This window comes from Marmota monax, unplaced genomic scaffold, assembly GCF_021218885.2.
Source record: "Marmota monax isolate L192 unplaced genomic scaffold, Marmota_monax_Labrador192_F-V1.1 WCK01_AAM20220418_F8-fsc00003, whole genome shotgun sequence".
Classification (NCBI taxonomy): Eukaryota; Metazoa; Chordata; class Mammalia; order Rodentia; family Sciuridae; genus Marmota; species Marmota monax.
In genome coordinates, this window is record NW_026694084.1 from 5,626,887 (window position 1) to 5,650,620 (window position 23,734).

At 39.3% G+C, this 23,734-nt stretch overlaps 1 protein-coding gene across 1 annotated transcript in view; it reads left to right on the plus strand.

Annotated features, from left to right (window-relative positions):
• The window catches only part of Sdc2 (syndecan 2), a 107,102-nt gene extending 84,224 nt beyond the window's left edge, over positions 1-22,878 (plus strand). The window contains exons 2-5 of the mRNA XM_046464742.2: positions 4,303-4,414; positions 12,728-12,861; positions 18,788-18,923; positions 20,490-22,878. Of these exons, the coding sequence (XP_046320698.1) occupies positions 4,303-4,414; positions 12,728-12,861; positions 18,788-18,923; positions 20,490-20,653 (546 nt within the window). The 3' untranslated portion in view covers positions 20,654-22,878. The remainder of the gene's footprint in view (positions 1-4,302; positions 4,415-12,727; positions 12,862-18,787; positions 18,924-20,489) is intronic.
• Positions 22,879-23,734: the final 856 nt, after the last annotated feature.

The following is a 23,734-nucleotide window of genomic DNA, read 5'->3' on the forward strand; positions in this document are numbered from 1 at the left end:
AGTTTTTCATCTGTAAAGGAGTTTATTTCCTCTTTGGGATTTATATGAAGGAAATTGATGTCATTGATGTTTGCTCCATGGTGATTTTGCTCCTGGGTTTGGGTGGAGGAAGTGGGAGTAGCTGACACTGGAAATGCAGGTGAGGCCATGTGGCTAGAGAGCTTCCTTCTAGGCCAAGGAAATTTTATGTCATCCTAGTAGTGACAGGGAGCCAAGGCAGGGTGTTTCACAGGGCAGATGGTGTGGTTACATTTGAGCTTAAGAATGGTCCTTCTGCAAAGAAAGACTGTAAAGACAAAGACCTGGGCTATGGCCAAGTTGGGTGGCCCTAGGAATGGTCTAGGCCCAGTGCAATAAGGTTGCTGAAATCCCAGGTCCAGAGAAGGAGGAATGGAGTTGAGACAAATCTGTGTCTTGCCTTCCTTCTAGTCATTGTGGGTTACAAAAATTGCACCAGATGTGCCTTCTTCTCCAGAAGGTCAGTCTGCTGGAGGTGTTGTGCTTCCGTCTTCCTGGCTGAACGTGGCATGAAGTGGATCTCTTTCTCTCTGTGCAGTACGTTTTCCTCTTTATGTTACCCCATCCTTTCCATGGCTAACCCTTTGTCTCCTATATTCCTATATTGCATCATCCAAGGGGGAGAAGTCTGATGACCAGCTTTGTTTTTCTTCCAGCTTGTACTCTGAACACGATTAGCCAACAGTATTGGCACCACCTCACAGCCACGGTCAGTCCCAAAGTAAATGACCTCATTACGAAATCCTACAGTCAGGCTGCAGCTATGTGCCTCTGTGCATTTCTTTCCAGTTGCTTCCATCTACTTGCTCTGTCCCATTAAGCAAGTGAGGGTATGCAGAATATATACCATCCTGGGGTTTTCTGTGCAGCAAGACTGACTACATTTGGCCAGGTATAAAATCAATTTTTTGATGCACATCTTATTGTCTTAAAGGGATGTTGTTGTATAATTTACTTCCCTCTCCAAGCAGGAAATAGCAAAATCCTTACCTGCACAAGAGTGTGGAGTCTTCATAAAAGGAATTTGGCTTGTTTTTGGAAGTTTTTTTTTTTTTTGAGGGGGGAACAGTGGAGATATTTTTGGAGCATTATCTGCTACAAAATGAAAAGAGCCCTGCTTGCAATTAAATTGGACTCTACAGAAAGATATTAATAATTCTCCCTGTGTTCTTGATGTCTCTGAAATCAGAATGGGAGAGAACTTGTTGCAGTTTGATGTCAAAATTATTTGCACCGCAGTAAAACAAATATTTTGGGCTGCCCTCAAATACAGTAAGCATCCCATCAGTCCTGGGGCCACCCTGGAGTCCTGCATGCCCCAAGTGGCTGAGGACAAACAACCTGTTTCTCTAGACTAGTTCTGGCCTTCACCCCAAGTCTTGCAGTAATACAGGGCTCACGGGTACTTCTTAAGAAGTCAGGCTGCCCAGTGTGGATGAAGTGTGAGGTGGATAGGATTCTCTGGGAGAAGTTTTTGGCCCACCTGCCTATTAGTGTGACAAATATGCTAGTCCCAACAACCAGGTCATCTAATGAACAGAAATTCAATTTACACATAGGGATTAAGTATCTCAGTGTTAACCTTTGCCACATCAAATTTCTTTGACAGAGCCAAGAGGAAAATGAGAGCCATTTAATATTAAGGAATGGGAAACCAGTTTCTAAAATATAAAGGGAATCTTTTTCTTCCTTTTAAGACTCTGGGTTACACAAGTAGATGGCAATGCAAGGAATGGGAAGTTTGGGGCAAATGATCTTTTATCTTTAAGATCAAGAGACTTTTAACTATAGGAATTCTGAAGGTCTTGGGACATATGTTATCTCGAAACCTGAGTCAAAGGTTACTTAAGTCAATTTGGTTTAAGTAATCTCAGTTGACAGATACTTATTGAGTACCCATATACTTGGAGGAGGACAGAGAGCAAGTTCACAGGGTATTCAGGGCCTGCATCAACAAACTGTTCTCCAAGGGAACTAGACAAACACATATGTACTAACTAGAAATAATGTGAGAATGTATGTCTTCGCTGTTCATAAGCTGCAAAATCTGAAATAGCTCAGACTACAACTAAGGGCTGGAGAAGTCAGAGCCTATTTTGAAAAGTAGAAAGGGTTTGACAGTGAATAAGAGTGTCCTCTGGTAAAGTTTAGAGGACAAGTTTTAATACAGGCGAGACTGAGAGTAGCTATTAGGTGAGAGTGCAGTGTTTACTGAGCACCTGCTGTAGACCAGGCTTTCTGATTTGATGGGGAGCTGGGAGGTTAAAAACAAATAGGGTACATCAGACCTCAGCATCCATGGAAGACTGATCTGGTACTTGCCTTGGATACCAAAATCCATAGACGCTCAAGTCCCTTACATAAAATGGCATAGTATTTTCACATAAGCTATACACACCTTCCTATATACTTTGAATCACCTCTAGATTACTAATAATACCTAATATAGCATAAATGCTGTATAATTAATTGTTATGCCATATTGTTTAGGGAATGATGATGAGCAAAAACATTTCTACATGCTCGGTACAGACTTAGTGTTTTAAAATGTATTTTCAGTCCCCAGTTGGTTGAATCCATGGATGCAGAACCCACAGGTGTGGCTGGCTGGCTCTACACTCCTCTCCCTCAAGGGAGCTGTGAGTCTAGTGGGGGTCAGTTAGGCTGGGTATAGAGCCATGGAATGCTGGACTCCCTGTTCAGTTTGTAAGTTTAGGGATTGCAGCCTGGAATGGTGATGGCCTTAGAAACCGTGTCATGCAAGACCACTTTGGATCATAGAGGTATAAGCTCTGACCATTTGGGCAGAAAAGTTCTGACACACTGTTGGCTCGGCTCACTCAGAGCCTGCAAGCCAGGCCACTGGAACACCAATCCCTAAGGTTTCAGCCCTCAGAATCTGCCAGTGTGATAGCTCAAACAAAATGATTGCCATATTTTCCTGTCAGTTGGCACCCAGGCCTGGGAGGAATGTAGCTCAGGTTTAAAATACGTAGGCCTCTCTAGCCAGCGCTGAAACTTGAGAGAATAAAGCAGCGCTGTTAGACTGGTCCTGTTCACCCACCCCAGGAGGTGCTGTCTGTAATGACTGCTAAAAGAAAAAAAAAAAATTATTTTCAGAAGAAATCCAATGAAAACCAACAGTGTAAGGGAAACATTTTTTTTTATAAATTCCTGTTAGGAACAAACATTCAATTCCATCTTTTAAAATAGGCTAATAATGAGTGTTGCCTATTCCAAATAAGAACTTTGCTTAGAGGTCTTAGAGGTTGCCAGTCCGAGATACTGGTGATAAAATATCAATTTACTAAAACCTTTAACAAACCAAAAAAATAAATAAATAAATAAATAATGAATTTCTGCTTCTGCTGTGTCTCCAGTTCATGCAAGTGACTCCTTTGGCAGGATTAGGTTGAATTTTAATACTCGACTCTTCTTGAAGAGCTCAGAAGCTGTAGAACTGGTATACTTTGTGACTGATCCCTCTGCGTATTAAGCCTGTGGTTTGCTATTACCAAGTGCCAGTAATACATATTTTAAAAAGTGCTCTTGTGGGTTTATCTGTGTTTGTCATTAAGGCTCTGCTAAGCCAGTAAACCCTAGAAGTGGGCTCGCAGTGGGATCCCGGCCTTGGCAGATGAGCCCCATAGGTCCCCGCTCCACATGGGGCCCCGCCTGACATCATCATGGATCTGGACTGTGGCAGAAAGCTCTGGATTGCCTGGGTGGCTGAGGAGCTCCCATCTGCAGTGATAAAGCTGAGCATGGCCAGGCCTGTAAGCATTTGGTGTGCCTTGGTGGATCCCCAGGTGATTATTTATCCTAAGCACTGTAATACCTTTAAGTGCAACCCAAGAAAGACAAGCGACTAGTGTGTTTGTAGTTTTTTACAGTAAAGGCACCTCATTTGTGAAGAAAAGAATGCTTGAGACTGCTTATCACTATCATCAGGATGACTGAAATTCTGACAAGTTTAGTGGAATGGAACAAAATAAGCCCGTGAGAGGTGCTTAGGTCTCTGCACTGTCTTCATTCTACTGGATTAGGCTAGTATTGGCTTCTCTTGGGGGCATTAGTCCATGATCAGCCCTTGATTTAATACAGGTTGTCGAGTGTCCTGAGTAAGGAGAAAGCTAAGCTAGGCATGTAGATTCAAAAGAACAGAGGAGAGGGAGGGCCAGTCACCACTGTGTAAATCTAAACACTAAGATAAATAAGCACATTTTAAAATCTCTCCTCATTTTAAAATCTCTCATCCTGAATGCCTTGTCTTTTCTTTCTCAGAGAGCAGAGCTGACATCTGATAAAGACATGTACCTTGACAACAGCTCCATTGAAGAAGCTTCGGGAGTGTATCCTATTGATGATGACGACTATGCTTCTGCATCCGGCTCGGGTAAGGCCGCTGCTGTAGGCCTTTCTCTGTGCATGTGCACACACAATTTCACTGTGCTAGACAGGCAGCGTGCAGGGCAGTTACGAGCATGGTCTTTGCATCTGAAGTGTATGTGTGTGAATTCCAGCTTGTGAGAGCTTGGGGATTTATTGAGCTATGCTGAGCCTCAGTTTCCTCATTTATAAAAAAAAGAAAGCCATAATCATCTTTAGCACATAGAGCTGTTGTGAGGATTAAAGGAGTTGACACATAAGCTTAAACTTTTATTATTAAGACTTTCAGGGTGATGTCATAGAAACCACCCTTAAAGAAATCCCTCAAGCACAAGTTTCATAAAACTGCCTGCCCCATGTTAAAGATTATAGATGAGACCAAGAAGTTTTTTTTTTTTTTTCCCTCCCTAGTCTATTGCTTAAAAGTAGGAGGGAAAATGAGCAAGCAGCCAAGTAAAATAGCTTCCTTGGTATATAAGTTATCTGTCATTTCCATGATGCTGTGTGACAAATCACCCCAACACTGAGTGATGGAGGGCAGCTAGCGTTCATTTACTTTATTCCTCAGCAGGTCAGCAAGTTAGGGCTGTTGCCTCAAGTGTCAGTGGTCAGCCATAGGCTGGGCCTGCAGCTTGGCTGTCTTGACTGGACTCTATCATCTCTCTGGGGCACCTGGGCAGACTTGGCTCTGGTTCACACAGTCTGTCATCCTCCAGGAGTCCAGCCATTTGTTCACAGGGAAGAGCAGAGATCCCAACCAAGGCAGCGTGTAGAAATGTGCAGAGCTTCCTGCATCCTAGGCTTATAACTTGGTACTGCATTACTTATGCCACATTTTATTGGTCAAAGCAAGTCAGAAGGCTAGCTCAGACTTCACTTTTTTGGTGCATGGGGGCAGTACTGTGGACTGAACTTAGGTCCTCATGCATGCTAGGCAAATGCTTTACCACTGAGCTACACCCCCAGCCTAACTCTATCTCTTGAGTTACAGTCACGTTGTAGACAACATAGGTCCAAGGAGGAATAAAGGAACCTACCATTTTTTAATCTACCTTATCTGGTAAATGTTTCATCTGTGTCAGGAATAGCCCCCATGAAACTGAGAACAAGAAGTATCTGGTGTACATATATATAAATTTTAAATATACATTTTTAATTGTTGATGGAATTTTATTTATTTATTTATTTATATGCAGTGCTGAGAATCAAGCCCAGTGCCTCACACATGCTAGGCAAGTACTCTACCACTGAGCCACACCCAGCCCCCTTGTGCATATATTTAATGGACAACTCAGAAATTTGAGGTCAGCAGCTTGCAAGAAAAATCTTATCCATGCCTTTTGCTTAGGATTTATTGTAGATTCAACAAATGGTAAAAGTTATGCTGAATATAGATGTGTGATAATCAGATTGGTCTAGGCTTCAGAATGATCCAGAGCAAATTCAAATCAATTGTGTCTTTGGTAAAGATCTGTCCATATAAGAGTGTTTTAAGTTGGAGAATGGCAAGTCTGAGAAATATAGGAGAGGTGGTGCTGACCTAGTAACAACACACTTACAATGTAATCCTAATGTAAAAATAGCCCCAGTTATTCTTAGGAGGGTGCTGTATATCACACACGCAGAATGAGTGTGAAGAGAGTTGTTCTCCATAGCCCACAACTCTATTAATATCTTTCACTCATGGCACCTCTTTTTTTCTCAGAGAGAGAGAGAGAGAAAGAAAGAGCGAGTGCACCTCAAAAGTGTTTTGTAACTGTCATTTTCAAAATGTTGCAGAATATAATAAATACGGACATTTTTGCCCCCATTTCACAGATCTTAGGATACAACAGTTGTTAGGGATCTGTAAAGAGTTGTCCAGGTCATTTTGCTGACTTCTGCCAAGATTGTCCTTAATTTAAAGAAAACAGGTGTACGGTTCTGCTCATCTGCTCTCCCTACTCACCCAGGTGAAAGGCAGTTGGAGTGTGTCATTTGAAATCCTGAACCCACGAATCAGATCAAGATAGATTAGATGGATAAATGTGGCCCAGTTGCTTCAGCTAAGTTCTACCTTTAGGCAAATCATTGCTGTAAAACAATAAACAAACAAAAAAAAAAAACATTGTTCTTGACTTTGGAAACCACCTTGTATTGTGCTGTGGATATTGTTTTTCAGCTTAAAGGTGGTAGTAGCAGTCATAACTAAAGTTTGTGAAGCACTTGCTTTTGTGGGGCAGGGGGCTACTGCTCCAATCCTTATAACATCCCTGTAAAAGTAGATTCTGTTATGGTTCCATTTTTCACATGAGAAAACCAGAGGTATAGAGAGATTAAAGAACTTGCCTCCAGTCATACTGTCAGAAAGTAATGGAGCTGGGGCAAGGGATGGGCGTGGGGCAGGAGAATGTTCCATTCCAGTCCCTTACCTTACTGTCTCCTTGTGTCATAAAACCCCATTCTTGAATTAAGAAGCCTTGCCCAGTCTCAGCTGGAAATACCAGGAATCCCCAAGTTTTGGCCAATGTACCATCTGGCCTAAATCCTATTAGGCTATCCAGTAGAAAAGCAGATGTCCCGGAAGAGAATGTCTAATGGCCCAGAGGGTACTTCTCAGGCAAGGAGATGGGCTCACATTATTTACTAGACTCAGAATAGGCATTAGCAAACACAAGCACATTCTTGTGTATTTACTGTGTGCCATACATGATGCCATATTCTTGGAACACACATGGGAAAGACTTGGTTCCCATCCCCAAGAGACCAACCAAGAATCTAATGAGAGAAATGTTGAATGAGGAAAAAAAATATTTTGCAACACCATGTGATAGGTGACATAATGTAGGAAAGTGTTATCCAACAAAAATTTAAGAGTTCAATATTAGACCTTTGGTTAAAGATAACAGGTTGAATGCACATGCCTTCCAGGACCCAGCTAAATTGATAATAAAGGAATTGGTCGTAAACTTACAAGGATAAACAAGACAGTCAAGGAGACAAAAGCCACAGGGTTTTGAAAGCCGGGAAACAGATGGACTGATAGTAACAGTCTAAGAAGACTTGAGAAGATCCAGTTAGCCAACAAAGGGGAGAGCCAAGGGGCAAACCAGTCAATGTAGCAGAATCCCCTGGGGGTTCAGGAATCAGTGGCACTAAATGGAAAGTGATAATAAATTTAGGGCATTCTCTTGAAGATATCTTTAAGAAGCAAGTAGTTCCTTTGATTTCTTCCCTTTATCATGCAACAAAAATCAGAGAAAAACTGGAGGTATGTTATTTGGAATAAAACATAGAGTCTTTGGGCTGGAGAGACTGTATTTAAAGTGATAATAAGTTCTTTGGTGAAGAGTTATTTAATGCTGAGATATTCCCAGTTGTCGATTTCTCCCAATCATTTCCCAGAACACTGGCTATCTGTCCTTTACCTTTTAGGTAGGGGACTGTGAGATTCCTTTTTGTGATATTGGACCAACTCAAAAAAAAAAAACTCAAAGATAGCATCATTGGGAACTTTCCAACAAAACACATGTCTCTTAACTGGTGATGCTGACATTTGACAAACTTCTCCTATCTGATCAGAGTTTCCAGGCAGATTTTCTGTGTGTGAATATGAAAGACAATTATAGCTCCCTAGGCATTTTTGAAAAACTTTTAACATGAAAAATAGAGATTTCTTCAACCCCCAAATGGAGAGAGGACAGAAAATCACAGAACAAAGAGAACTTACGGAAAAAAAAAAAAAAAAAAAACCTTGTTAACGTCAAGGAGATTTTATAACTGTGAAGCAAGAACAGGACACCATAAAACAGGAACATGCTGAGAGCCCTAGAGTTCTTGGTGTCCAAGTGGGAAAACTCATTAGAAGACAAGAAGAGCCTATTCATTCATTCATAAACGAGCATTTATTACCCATCTATAACGTGAAGGAACAGTAGGCATTCTAGGAACACTCCAGTATGTAAAATTTAACAAAGCGTTCTCTGCTGGGGTGGATTAATTCTCTTTATTCCTTTGTGTAGTTCATCTGTGAATATATATTCATTTTTTTTAAATGTTTTTTATAAGTTGCCTTAGTCCATTTGGGCAGCTATAACAAAGTACTTTAGATGAAGTAATTTATAAATAGCATAAATTATTAGGTCACAGTTATGGAGGCCAGGAAGTAAAAAATCAAGGGCCATCAGGTTTGGTGTTTGTGAAGGCTTGCTTTCCTTCATAGATGATGCTTTCTTGCTGCATTCTCAAATGACATAGGGGCAAACCAACTTCCCTGAGTTTCTTTAATTAGGCACTAATTCCATTCATGAGGGCCTTCATGACCTTATCCACCTCCTAAAGTCTCTACCTCTTATTGTATTGGGGGTTAGGTTTCAATATGTGAATTTTGAAGGGGCTCAAACATTCAGACCATATCATAGTAGAGAAGAAGTTTTTGTTTGTTTGTTTGTTTGTTTTTTAAAAAAGGAGGAGGAGATATAGTGAGCAGTGGGAACATACAGATAGAAGTCCATAATGAAGAGGTCACAGAAGACTTCAGAGAGGATATGATATCATTGCTGAGTGAGATAATATATACAGGGGTTTGTCAAGTGGAAAAAGACTCTGGGGTGGAGTATCCCACGTTGGAAGAATAGCAAGAGCCAAAAATCAGGGAGGTCATCAAAGGGGATCCCTGATTTCTTTTGGTTAAGAGTTTCTTTTCATTAAAAAAAAATAAATAAAAACCGTAGCTGAGGCAGGTTCCTCATCTGTCTCCACCTTCAGAAGTACTGGTTTGAAGGGGTTTTGTGCTTTGCAGATCTTTTCTCTCACACAGCTTCTCCCCACTCCTATCTGGTGACTCACATTTTTTGGAATTCTCATGAAACATGGGGATCTTGAAAGCCCTTTAATTGAAACTTTTTATTTCTCGTTGAAATTCTATTCTTTGTAAGAAAATGATTCATCATAGTAACAAATCAAGTGTATTGGATGTAAAACTTTGATGGATAATCAGGTAGGCTGATATAAAAGCACAGTGTAATTCTGGAACTATCATTAATGACTTATTTTTCCATGACACTTTATACGTACAGGCTGCTTCCCAATATGTAGCACATCTGTGATTAATATATACTCATGTACCCCAGCATGATACTTTGGTTGGTAATGGACTGAATATACATATCCGTGGTCCCATAAGATTAGAAGGAGCTAAAAAAATTTAAAAAAAAACCTATTGCCTAGTGACGTTGTAGCTGTCACCATGTCACAGCACAATACACTACTCACATGTCTGTAAAGAAACCTACTGTGCTAGCAGTTGTGTAAAAATATAGAATGTATAATTGTTCACGTACTTGACAGTGATAATGAACAAACCAGGTTACTGGCTTTTGTATTGACTGTGCTATACTCTTTATCATTATTTTAAAGGGTGCTTCTATTTATAAAAGAAAAATGTTTACTGTAATCTACTATTATTCCAAAAGCAGCCTCATACATCTTGTGTTTACTGCATCTCTGTGGATTACATTGTTTTCTTTTGTGCTTGATTTTGATTTTTGTTTTGTTCATTGCAGCCCTGGGAACAATAGGTTATATTATATAAATAAATATATACACATATTGATAGATGAGAGAGAGAAAGAGAGAAAGTTTGATTGATTTCACATCATACAGCCCACGTGCATCGTGGGTGATACCATCTAGGTTTACATAAGCATACTCGATGACGTTAACACTGTGATGAAAATGCTGAATGACGTTTCCTCAGAATCCCGTTGTTAAGTGATGTATGATTGTATATGCACCTCTGAAAACACGTTATTATTTCCATTTTACAGGTGAAGAAATTAATATTAATTGATCAAGGTTACAGAGCTAAAAAAATTCTAGAACCAATAGTAGTTTGGTTGGTTGGTTTTAAGGTATTTATTCCAATATAGCCTGTGAGTTCTTCTCTGGAACAAGTGAGTATGCTCTGCAGGTGAAGGAGGCAGTTGAGACACTGAGAGCGATAGCCATTGCACAATTGCCAGCCTGTGACCTCCTGCTTTCAGAGCTGCCTATTACATGGGTGTGAATATTTCTTCCACATCATGTCAGAGTTCTGGAGAACATATAAACCATATTCTGTGTTCGGTTTGAGTAATTCAGAGGTATTCATCATTCATCCTCATCTGAGGAAGCAGGTTAGTTTCAGTTGTTACAGGGTTTGGGTTATTAACAAACTTGACAAATGATTAACTCTAAAAACAATATTATGTTTGAATGTCAGAAATTCTCAAAATGCTGTTCAAGATGAAAGAAAAGAAAAAAAGGAGGCAAAATAAACAGTAGAGGCCAGATTGGAATCTATATGGCCCCTGACACTGCTGGACACTCAGAGAGCACAAGAGGTGCAATCCCTTAGCTTTATGAACTTTCCAGTTGGTTGGGGGAGACTTCAATCAATAATTACACAAATAAATGTATAATTAGAGATTTTTATAAACACAATTAGGTAAGAAAGTACAAAACATGATTTGGCAAAGAACTCTGACCTGATATGGACGGAATGTCCTCTCTGGGGTCGGGGGTGGATTAGCAGTTAACTAGGGAGGGTTTCTGGCAGAAGGATGAGGAGGGGCATCATGGTTGGAACAGGGGGGACAACAACACTTGAGAGGCAGAAGGGGTAGGCTGGGTGGAAGCATTCACCCCAGGAGCAGAGGGCTGCTGTTGTAGGAGTTTTAAACAGAGGGACGAGGAGGATCACCACCACTTTGTAGACAGTGGACTTCAATCAACTGAAAGGCAGCCTATTAGAAAAAGGCAGGTGTAGGGGTTCCTGAGAAGCTCACAGTGGCTTGGATCAGGGTGGAATCCAGGACTGCAGAAAGGTATCAGAGTAGAGAGACATTAAGAAGGTGACATGGAAAGGACTAGGTGGCAGATTCCATATGGAAGTAAGAAAGAAGAAATCACAGTTCTGGTATGTAGGGATGGGGGTTCCAGTCACTGTGGGGCAACATGGGGAGAAGATTGGGTTATTGGGGTAAAGGAGAAGAGATTGTGAGCTCTGTTTTGGACATGTTAGAAGTCTGTTATTTTTTGAGTCATTCAAGTAAAAATGTCAGGCCATTAGATGTATGGGTCTGAATTTGAGAGGAACAGTAAAACTAGTGATATGAATTTTAAGTATCATCCATATTTAGTTGATGAAGCCATAGGTATAGGTGAGAGAAATGGGAAGATGCCTAGTATTTATCCTCAAGGAACTCTTGATATTTGGCATTCTGGCAGAGGAAGTAAACCTGCAAAGGAAACTTTGAATAGAGAAATAGGGCAAAGCCAGCAAGTTAGGGACACACCCAAAAACGGTATGTTAAGGAGATGGCAGTTGACATTGTCCAGTGGCGCTAGGTGTACGTTGGTCAGCTTTTTGGTACTGTAACAAAATACATGAGATCATCAATTAAAAAGGGGAAAGGTTTATTTTGGCTTATAGTTTTGAAGGTCTTGGCCCATGGTTGGTTGCTTCATTGCTGGGGCCTGTGAGAACACACAGCAGAGAAGCCACTGACTTTGTGGTGGCTGGGAAGCAAAAGAGAGAGATAGAAAGGGTCTACAATATCCCCTTCAAGAGCATTCCTCCAATCACTGGATTTCCATTTGGCCCCACTTCTTCAGTTTTCTACTACCTTCCAATAGTACCGTGAGCTGGGAATCAAGCCGTTAATACACGGACCTTTGGGAAGCACTTTTCCAAATAATCACAGTGAGATTTGATTAGATGAGGACCATTGGCTATGGTAACATGGAGGACATAAGTGACCTTAACCAAAAGCATCAATAGTATAATGACAGAATCAACTGGAGGAGCCAAGCAGAGTGGAGGAGATGGGGAGGATGGGATGAGCTCCTGAAGGTCCAAACCACCCTTGGGAAAGTTCTGGAAGGAGGAGCAGGCGGGGGCCTACCATGAGATGAGGAGTCAGCTGTGGGAGACCCTTCTTTCTTCCTTTTTTTTTTTTTTTTTGTATTTTGTTATGTTTTTAAAAATGAGGAAAGGAACATGTTTCAACATAGAAGGGAAGAAATCTTACTGAGCAGGGCTGCAGGAAAAGGGGCTATCAAGAGTCTTCAGGATAATAACATCACCAAAAAAAAAAAAAATGGCCAGGCTACCCCCAGATCCCCTTTGAAATCCCTTCCCTGCTGTGAAGACCAGGAGGGTTTGCGCTCAATTCTCAAGGGTTGGTATTTTGAAAGAACTCTTTGCCTCTGTTAGTGTCAATGTCAGATACTGTTGCCTGATGATGTGCTCATCCATGTCATGATTCACCTGCCCAGCTCACGTTTGCTGATTTTTTAGGAGGCGATGAGGACATAGAGAGTCCAGAGTTGACGACATCTCGACCTCTTCCAAAGATTCCCTTCACGAGCACTGCTCCCAAAGTGGAAACCACGACGCTGAAGACACAGAAAAAGGTGCCCGCGCAGACCAAGGTGAGTTTAGCTTTGCATCACATTCATGTTACTGTAAATGCCCCTCTTGGTTCACTGTACAGAAGAGTCCTTCTAAGAAACCACCCTTAAATAGTCTTTTTATTATTATGTTATTGTAAGTGGCTCTTTCTTACTCTTCAGGATCATTTTGACATCTGCTCATGTACTACTCTTTTCACCCAGGCCTCTCTTGCATGCAAATGTTTTTGTTTTATTCATGGATTTTTGGTTTTTGTTTGCTGTTGTTTTGGGGTACTAAGGATTTAACCCAGAGACACTTTACCACTGAGCTCTATCCACAGTCCCTTTTATTTTGAGACAGGGTCTAAGTTGCTGAGGGTCTTGCTAATTTGCTGAGACTAAACTGGCCTTGAACTTGTGATCCTCCTGACTCAGCCTTCTGAGTCTCTAGGATTATAGGCATCTATCACCACAACTGACACAAATTTATTTTTACATGGCTGTCTTTCTTAAGGAACTTCTTAAGTCTAGTTAAGCAAAACTGTATTTATTTGGCTTAAGACAAGAATTTTTTTTTTTCATATGGAATGTTCTGAGCTAGAGCTACTGGGAATTTTAAATATGCTAGCAGGTTATGGAATGAGACTCTGGGTCATATCTTGAACTGGTATGAGTCTCAGTGAGTCATTCTCTAGGTCTCCTCAGGCCCAACATTGGTGGTATGTAAACTTGGAACTCTTCCAATGATCATGATGAGCCTGGATACCTCTGACTTATTAAGAATGAGACAGTTGACCTTAGAAAGAGCAAAGTAACTAGCTAATGAAAACTGAGCTCATGAATTTGGCCTTATTAGCATTACATCACAAGTAGTTGACCATTCACTAATAGGTAAGCTATTTAAGTTGGAAAATGCATATTAAAGTCTGGAGAAGGCCTAAGTTTCAAATCCTGGATCCAGTCAAATTTCTTGGGTCATTAAGAAGATGAAATGTGAGTCCACACAGCATGTACTTCTCTAAATGTTAATTGAATTTGGTGGCGCAAAAAGAGACCAAGCCAGTCTACCAAATGAACACACATAATGACTGCAGTGGTAGACTTTGCAGGCACTTCATGGGTAGCATGCTGCTTGCGAAAACTTAGAAACGCAAGTATCCTCTTTGGAGTTCACCTGTCTGTTGATGCTACCAAGCCTTCACAGCAGACAAGATATGGAGGGCTGTTCGTGAAGGTAGTGATATGCCTTCTCTGGAGTAGAAAATACCCCTCTGCAGGTGGAAACACACCTGGGCTTTTCCTACCCTTACCAAAATACCTTTGTATTCCCTCCTCTTCCTCAGTCATCCTGGTACATAGTATAAGGAATGGCACAGTTGGGTGGGTTTTGCCAGGTGTAGGGCAGCCAGGAGATCAGCCCTCTCCAGATGAGCCTGTGCTCTGTAGGCTTATAAAAGGTCAGTTCTTATTTCTAGAAGACAGACTTTGCAAGCCAGGCAACAGGAAAGTAAGGGAAAGCTCCATAGGACTAGGCAGACATATCTAGCATGTTCTGATTTGTGTGTGGAAGCTGCTTAGATTCTTATCAGTGTCTAAGTTGAATGAACAAAAGATGGACAAAGGGAAGAAATGAAAAGAGCAGGTGCAATGATGCTAGGATGGCCAAGGAGTCTCTCATGGTAAGATAGTGCAGTTACCCACTATAGCTCTGGAAATTTCCATCTGGCTGTTACCACATTTTTACTTGACCTCTTCTCAAGACTGAATCATTTGAAGTTAGCAACCATTAAGACTCACTAACTTGAAGCAAGAAACTCTCCAGTGTCGGTTTTAGCTTTTGGTGAAGAAGAGTTCTGTCCTGAGCGAAACATAGTTTGACATAGATTTCTGACCTATTGACAACAGTGGGTTGAAAATTGAGTCAAGCTTCTGAAAATTGACTTAATAATTGAATCATATCAAGATAAAGAATGCAGACATTTGGAAGATGAGTTTAGAAATTAAAGATACGAGGACATTTTAATATTTTTATATTCCTTCTATTATTCATATTCAGAGTAATAATAAAAATTAATACATTCATGGAAGATCTATTCATTATGTGTCAAACATGGCTCTAGGTACTGATAATGATAATATTGATCATGAATAACAATAATAATGATGATTTAATTTTCCATTTTGTAGTTACATTGTACAGCTGAATTAAACATTGCCTCTAGGAGGCCATTAGTGCAGATTTTGCTTTTGAATGGGTCTCGCAGTGGCATTAATGTCACTGTTGCAGATACTCTATCTAGTTGGTTGTAAATTTATGTGCCTAAAAAGTGAAAAGAACAGTTACTTGTTAGTACAGAGCATCCTTTGTAATCTTTTTCTCCATGCCATTCCCGTGGCATCCGAACAACCAGACCTGGATGTGGCAGATCTTTAATAGGCTTCATTTAACCACTGACGCTGCATTTTTGTAATTTCATTTTGCACATATACGTTGAAGAGTTAAGGTATTTCAGATTAGTTCAATACTGTAAAATGGGTTCTGTTTCTATACAATAGAGCTTTTCAATGTAAACAATAAATGTTCCTAAATGCCTTTAGGGTTGTGTGCTTATAGACCATTCCTGTTAAGTGTAGGTGTGACTCCAGTTCTATGGACACCTTCTGTCCCCATATCCTTAGATCCCTAGAATGCTTTTGTTTGTTTGTTGTTTGGTTGGCTTTTTAGTTTTCCCTCTTATTGACTCAGCAGCTGAGTCAAAGGGAGCTGGACAAGTCAACTGTCTTAAATGACTTTAGGAACTCAAACCTCAGGTGAATCCATGTGTTCTGGCATGATCATGGGATAGAGATGTTGTGGATGAGTTAAACTTGGGGTTGAATATTTCAGTAGCTACTATGTCCATTTCTTTTCCCACCAGAGTCTCTCCCTAGACACAAGCCTAAGTGTCTTGTCACTTAGGTTTTCTCTCCCCTTTCCTCACCCCTAATAGCAAAGCGGTGCTCAGGAGCAGTGAAAAGCTTCCTAGATTAGAACTCAGATAATCCGTTCTCTGCTCTGTTGAGTTGTCTGTCCTTCTGCCAGGCAGCCAGTTAGTGATGGGCTTTCCACGAGAAGAAAAATGGAGAAAACTCCAGCAAAATAACTGCCAATGAGCGGCTCTCTTCAGCTTTACTGTGGTCATAAAGGCCTCAGATTTTCTACGATAGTAATGTAGAAAACAGTGACATTTGGGTACACGTACAACAGTGAAATGATATGTTCTATATTCCTCTGTATTTTGTAAGCCATGGCAGGTTGAAGTTTAGGTAGTACGGAACTTCTTGTAGCTTGAAATGCAAAGACAATTCAGTCCATCTATCACACTTTATTGTATGCCGTCTTCAGCAGAAGCCAGTGTGTTCTGATCACTGAGACAGAGACCCACATCTTGCATACCCTGGTATTCAGTTGATCCACCTTGTCTAGCTTGTGGTCCTTTCTAGAAATGAAGGTTTAAAGCAACCCAAGGAGATCACATCTTTTCTTCTTATATTTTTTAACCCTCTCGACTTAAGCAGCAGGCTACCATTTTGAATGAACCCCAACCTTGAAGAAGCAGTCATTCTTTGACCAGGCCATGGCATGTTGGACTGCAGAGTCTTAATGAAGATTGGTGAAACTCTCAGGAAGAATTAAAGAGGGGAAAAAAAAACAACTCATTTTCTTTATAGCCTAACAGAGTTGGCAGTGGTTTTCAACAATAGTATGGGCCAATGAGAGTAGATAACTTATTTGTACAGAACATCTCAAACTACAGGCTTCTCAAACCATAGAATCATCTGGATAGCTTTAAATAAACAGCAATAATAATCAGTGCTACCTCTCCCACCCGAGACCAATTAAAAACAGAATCACTAGTTGTAGGGTCGTTTTATTTCTAATGATTTTCAAGTAATTCAGATTTTCATATTTCAATATAACCTTGTGTGATGTCACACGAGATGGCCAGTGACAATGCTGAACATTAGAAGGGCAACATGTGTTGTGTAGGATTTAAAGTGCTCTCTGGTTTAAGAGAGGTGAATGATCAGAAGAAAAGAAGTGACAAATCTGGACTGAATAGGAGAATTGCATAAGCCAGAGAATGGATTTTAAAATCATTTAGGCTAAATGAGAGGTGGTGGAAATGGATATCAGAATTTTTCTTCTCAAAAGTAAGTGGTGGGCTGGGAGGAAACTAGAACCTACCCAGCATATGCATTTCTCAGGATGTTGTAGGAACTTGGGGTATGAGGTGTTAAAGGCCTGTATGAAGCTGCGGAAATGAGAATCCAAGAAAAAAAAATTTAATTTGAGAGATTGGTAAGAGGCAAATTGACAGGACCATGATATAGGGAGACACTGTATAAAATTTGCTAAAATAGTATGTCTTCCCTCCAAATACGTTACCATTAGTGGAAATAGAAAAGAGGGCTGATCTGATTCAGTGGTAAATTTCTTTCTAAATTTGACAAATAGAGTTCAAAGTGTCACAGCCAAGGGTCAGTGTCCTGTAGGCTGCTGGCTAGGCAGGAATATTGCTAAATGAAACTGAAGCAGTGAGAGTAATTACCATAGACTTTCTCTCTAGCACTGTGGAGTATCCAAGAACCTGGGAGTGTCCTTCATTAGATGGGGAAACTGAGGTCTAGAAAAATCACATGACTTGGTCAGTCCCACAGGAACTACTTGAAGAACCCAGGTCCTTTGAAGTCCTAGTCCAGGGTTCATGGAAGTACTTGGACTAAGTAGAGGGAGGCTGGGGGCTTCTCCCCACAGTGGGAGCAAGAGAACATGGTTGGACACAAGAGAATGCCTGAAAAGGAGCTGTCACACAGTGTCCTGGGTAGCAAAAAGATAGAGGAGTAAGGAGAATCACGGCAATGGTGTTAGGTTAGAGCAGTGGAAGGGAGATGGTGGCCAGAAGTCAGGAGAGTGGTGAGAAAGGAGAAATCTTACAAAATGCCTGCTTACTAAAATGTCATTAGCATTATTATGCACTCACGAAACATCCATCTTGCCTGTTCATGTGATGGGTTTTATGCAAACCCATGAATTACATGGGTCCACCATGGGCCTCGCCCATTGATACAAACATACAAAATGGTAGTTCCAATTATTTCTTAAACTCATTTTTTCTTCTTAAAAAGGAACATTGGAATATACTCACCCATTATTTACTGTTTCCAGCACATTTAATATTGTTATTACTATTTTTTTTTTTTTTTTGCAATGTTGTGGGGTCAAACCTAGGGCCACATGCATCTAGGTAAGCACTATACACTGAGCTACATCCCTGACCCCTGGCATATTTTTTTTTTAATTGACAGTGCCAGGTATGGTGATGCATGCATGTAATCCCAGCAACTACAGAGACAAGTTCAAGGCCAGCCTCAGCAATTTAGCATGGCCCTCAATAACTTAGTAAGACCCTGCCTCAAAATAAAAATTTTAAATTTACAAAAAAGGACTGGGAATGTAGCTCAGAGGTAGCAAGCCCCTGGGTTCAAGGTTCGATCCCCATTTAGCCCAGTACTACAATAAATAAGCAAGCAAATATATTTATATTTTTATATTTATATTTATATGTAAATATAAATTTATGTAAATAAATTATACATGATATATTTATATACATTTATTTATGTATAGCATATATGTTGACTTATAAATAAGCATATACAGGAGCTGGAGTGTGGTTCAGTGGTAGAGCACTTGCCTAGCATGTGTGAGGCACTGGGTTCAATCCCTGGCACCACATAAAAATAAAAACAAATAAAATAAAGGTATTGTGTCCACCTACAACTTAAAAAAATATTTTTAAAAATAAGAGCATATACATATGTACATGTATATGTATGTATGTATATATATATATATATATATATATATATATATATATTGTTTATTACTTAACAGTAATGTTTTTAATTTTTCCCATACCAGTCACCTGAAGAAATTAATAAGGAAGAAGTTCAGAACTCTGACTCAAAAAGGAAAGTGGACTCTACTGATGAGAATACAAATGTGTACACTGAGAAGCACTCAGACAATCTGTTTAAACGGACAGAAGTCCTAGCAGGTGAGTTGTGGGTACGGGTCAGGCGGAAGGATGCTTAAATAGGGCTCTTTTTTTCTTTTTAATATTATTTTTGTTTTAAGTGGACACAGTATCTTTATTTTACATTTGTGTTGTGCTAAGGATCGAACTCTGTGCCTCACGCATGCTAGGTGAGCACTCTACCACTGCGCCACAACCCCAGCCCAGGGCTCTTTTTTTCTAAGTAGTATTCAGAGCTGTAGCAAAGCTTGCTGCCTCACTATTCCCTCCCACTGGAAGCAGTGTTGAGAGCCTTTCATTCCACAGTAAGAGGCAAGAGGCTAGGCACACTGTGTTTTCTGCTAGCTCCCTGAGCCCAGCCCATAGTAGGCCATTGGGTAGAGCCATGGGGGGGAACAGTAAAGATCTGAATAGGACCAGAACAATTTAGAATTGGATGTGTCAGGGTTTGAAGTTCAGTCAGCCTTGCTCCAAATCATCCCTGATATCAAAACAAACTTAGGAGAAGGAAATGTTCTTTGCAGAGAGGACAGTTGATAAGAATACTGCCCAGTTTGAATATCCCTAATCTGAGAATCTGAAATCTGAAATGCATTGAAATCCAAATGCTTTTGAATGCCAACATGATACCACAGTGGAAAATCCCACACCTGACCTTGTATGATGGATTGATGTCAAAAGCTAAGCACAACATGAACTTTGCTCCATGCACAAAATTATTTTAAATATTGTATAAAATTTCCTTTAAGCTATGTATATAAGGTGTCAACGAAACATAAATGCATCTCATATTTAGATTTGGATCCCATCTTCAAGATATCTCGTATGTATGCAAATATTGCAAAATCCATAAAAGTTCATACACTGAAACATTTCTAGACCCAATAAGAGATACTCAACCTGTTCTAACACTTGCTCGTCTTATCTTTTCTTTTTGCATTACTGGGAATTGAACCCAGGGGTACTCTACCTCTGAGCTACAACTCCAACCCTTTTTTATTTTTATCTTGCTAAGTTGCTAAGACTGGTCTTAAACTTGTGATCCTCCTGCCTCAGCTTCCTTAGTAGCTGGGATTACAAGTGTGCACCACAGCACTTGGCTAACATTTGTTTTAAAGAGGAAGATTTGCAAGATTTAAGAACAGCTAATCCTTGAAAGAATAGTCTCACATTCAAGACTAGGAAGAAATTTGCATGCTTTTCTTCATATTTACTCTTTTAAAAAATGATAATTCAATTATATCATGTTTTGTGTTTTCATTGAAAAAGCAATTAGAAGATTAGAATATAAAATGTAAGTACTGAAAAGACAAAAGCCTCTGAAAGTATGGAATTAGTTGAGGTCACAGCCAGATTTTTCTTATTGGGTTTTTGGGTGTTATTAATACTAATCAAAGAAAGTATTGTACCTTCCTAAGGAATGTTAAATTTGCGTAATCACTTTTATTGAATCCAAGCTTTCTTTTTTTTTTAAATGGGTTTTCAAATTAAGCCTTTTACAAAAATGGAAATAGATTAGGTTTGACAAAGCATTTCTGCAACCCTTGAATCCCATCTAAATATAATCTTCCTTTTGGTGGCTTTCAGCTGTCATTGCTGGTGGAGTTATTGGCTTTCTCTTTGCGATTTTCCTTATCCTGCTGTTGGTGTACCGCATGAGAAAGAAGGACGAAGGAAGCTATGATCTTGGGGAACGCAAACCATCCAGTGCTGCTTATCAGAAGGCACCTACTAAGGAGTTTTATGCATAAAACTCACACTTTAGTGTCTCTATTTATGAGATCACTGAACTTTTCAAAATAAAGCTTTTGCATAGAATAATGAAGATCTTTGTTTTTTGTTTTTTTGTTTTTTTTTCATTGAAGAGCCATTCTGGCACTTTAATGACAAAATCCCATTGTATTTAAAACTTTTCATGTATTTCTTTAGAACAACGTAAAATTAAAATTTAACATCTGCAGTGTTCTGTGAATAGCAGTGGCAAAATATTATGTTATGGAAACCCTGGATGTTCATAGAATTGGTTTAAACTTTTATGCACAAATGCAAAATGATTGTTTTTAACCTATGGTTCAAAGATAAAAGCTGTGTCATTTGTGTCAGCATGTCTCAGATGGACCTTACCAAGTTGGTCTTACTTTTGTTAATTTATCTGTTGTACCCTCTTCTCTGCCCTCTCCTCTTGTCCCCTTAAAAACCAAACCAAACCCTATGCCTTTTGTAGCTGTCATGGTGCAATTTGTCTTTGGATGATTCAGATAATGGTAACTTAGTGTACATGTGATTTTTCAAATAATGTAAACTTTAACCTCCACTTTGTATAAATCTTTAAATGTCAGACTATCCATTTTACACTTGCTTTATTTTTCATTACCTGTAGGTTCAGGCAGATTTGCAACAGCAAGTTAATGTGTAAAATTGGATTATTACTACAAAACTGTTTAGTCCTATCTATCTAATCAGATCTTCTTCTGGGAGGATTTGATATGAATTACTGACAAGCCTCAGCAAACCCAAAGATGCTTAACAGTATTTTGAGAAGTTGCTGCAAATTTCTTTGGCCACTGTATTTGTTAATTTCTTGCAATTTGAAGGTACGAGGAGGGGTTTAAAGAAAAAAAAATCAGTTTTTGTTCTTAAAAATGCATTTAAGTTGTAAACATCTTTTTAAGCCTTTGAAGTGCCTATGATTCTATGTAACTCGTCGCAGACTGGTGTTAATGAGTATATATAACAGTTTAAAAAAGTTGGTATTTTATAAGCACAGACAATTCTAATGGTAACTTTTGTAGTCTTATGAATAGACATAAATTGTAATTTGGGAACATAAAAACTACTGAATAAATCATGTGGCCTAATATTGAAAATGTCACTGTTATAAATTCTGTACATTTTCGATCAAATGTACATCTCCCCTTTGCTAACAACCGTCTGCTCTCAAGGATGACGTGGGTTTGATTTCTAAGTGTTTCCACAGTATCTGTAAATCAAGACCAAAGAGCCTGTCAATGAGCTATTTATTACCAAATTTACTTCTGAATTGGCCACAGGAAATCTGAATGTATGATCCTGTGTGTGTCTGGGTACTGATACTAGAAGGCTGCCAGGGAATTTTGACGTTTGCAACCTTTATAGAATAGCTAATGGCAGTACTGAGACAGATGCATAACTTTTAAGACTGTAAATTCCAAAGAACCAAAGGGGGCTTTCTGGAAGGAGGTGTCTCAGGCTTAGTCCTATAGATTGACTTACCTTTGAAACTATTCCTGAAGCTTAACAGAAGAGCCAGTATACAGAACACCACAGGTCACTATATGGAAGGAGGGAAGGGCAGAGAGGCCTTGCGTGTTACAATGAGGACCCTGCTGCTCAGGATTGAAGTTGCTCAAGTGACACTTGAGGATGTGAAGGTCTGAGGGTGCCCTGACTGGTACTTACTGTACTGAACATTTCCTTTTCCTATTTTATCATTCATTTTGTTTTAAACTGAGTTATGGAAGTGGGAAGAAGACAGAAAACAAGTGATTTTTTTTTCCAACATATAACTTTATTTAATAAAGTTCGAATGATTCATTTAGAGAACATTCCCTGGAATTGCCACAGAACTCACTCTAATTTTTTTTTTTTTTGGTTTTGTTTTTAAAGCTACACTTAGAACAGTGTTTGCCTAAATCCTTAATGGCCTTAATTCTCAAATGCCTGCCCCATCACTTCCAGACTCAGTTAACTTTGCTTAGAGTGATTAAAAGGAAATGATAGGCCCTTCTCAAGCCACACAGTCCCCCTCAATCACAGAGATTAAGAATGCAGTGGGTATACCTCTCAATGTGCAAAGCAGAGTGAAATTCTATTCATAGAAAACTTGCTTGGAATATCCGTGCCAGGAAAAGAAATTTTCTGGCAAATATTTTGTCACTGCTGTAAAGCAAAATATTTGTTAAAGTGCCAAAATAAAGTCTGTCATGGCGAAAGTAAATCATTGTATAGACTGACATCCAGTTTTCTTCAACTGTACTGTTTTCTGCTTAGTTTTTTTTTTTCTCTAATTTTTTGGATGCAGAAAATAATACTATAAAAAGCATTAGTAATCATTAGTGAGTTCAGGAAAATTTCAGTAAAATATAAATATTAAAATAAGTGTGAAAAGTTCCTCTTTCCTTAACCACATGCAACTTATTTCCCTTGTGTGAATACAGCTTTGTGTTTGAGAGACTTGTAGTATTTCAACTATCTATTTTTAGCACATCACCTGGTATGGGTGGGAGGGATAATCTCTTTGTTTCCCCCCAGAGTTTTAGTTGCAGGTGTATGGTAAATGAACTTTAAAATTAAAATCTGATTAATATTGAATTTAGATAGAACAAGATTATGGAAATTGCCATCAATTAACGTTAAAAGTCAGTAGTTTCACATCAAGTGTTTAGTGAGTTGATATTTTGGTAATGTACTTTTTTTGCAGATTAGATAAAATGTCCTTGCTAGTTGGGAAACAGTCTTACTTAATAAAGGGTCTAAAAGCTAAATGAGTAGAATGTAATTACCCACTCAGATGGCCCTAAAGAAACTAGTATGTCCTATAGAGGGTGTTGATTCCTTTAAAAACAAGAACTCCACAGTTTCTAGAAGCTTATTCAAAAATCTTAGACATTTTGAAACTTGAAGGAACATTTTTAAGTGAGGAGAAAAATTATAAAACCTAAACATTGCATGATTAATTTCATAAGGTTTTTCTTTATAGCCTTATTACCATTATATAATGAGCTAGTAGAAAAAGTATATTTTAAAACATTTGGTTTAAAAAGTCCATGACTTTAAGCAATACCATGTCTAAC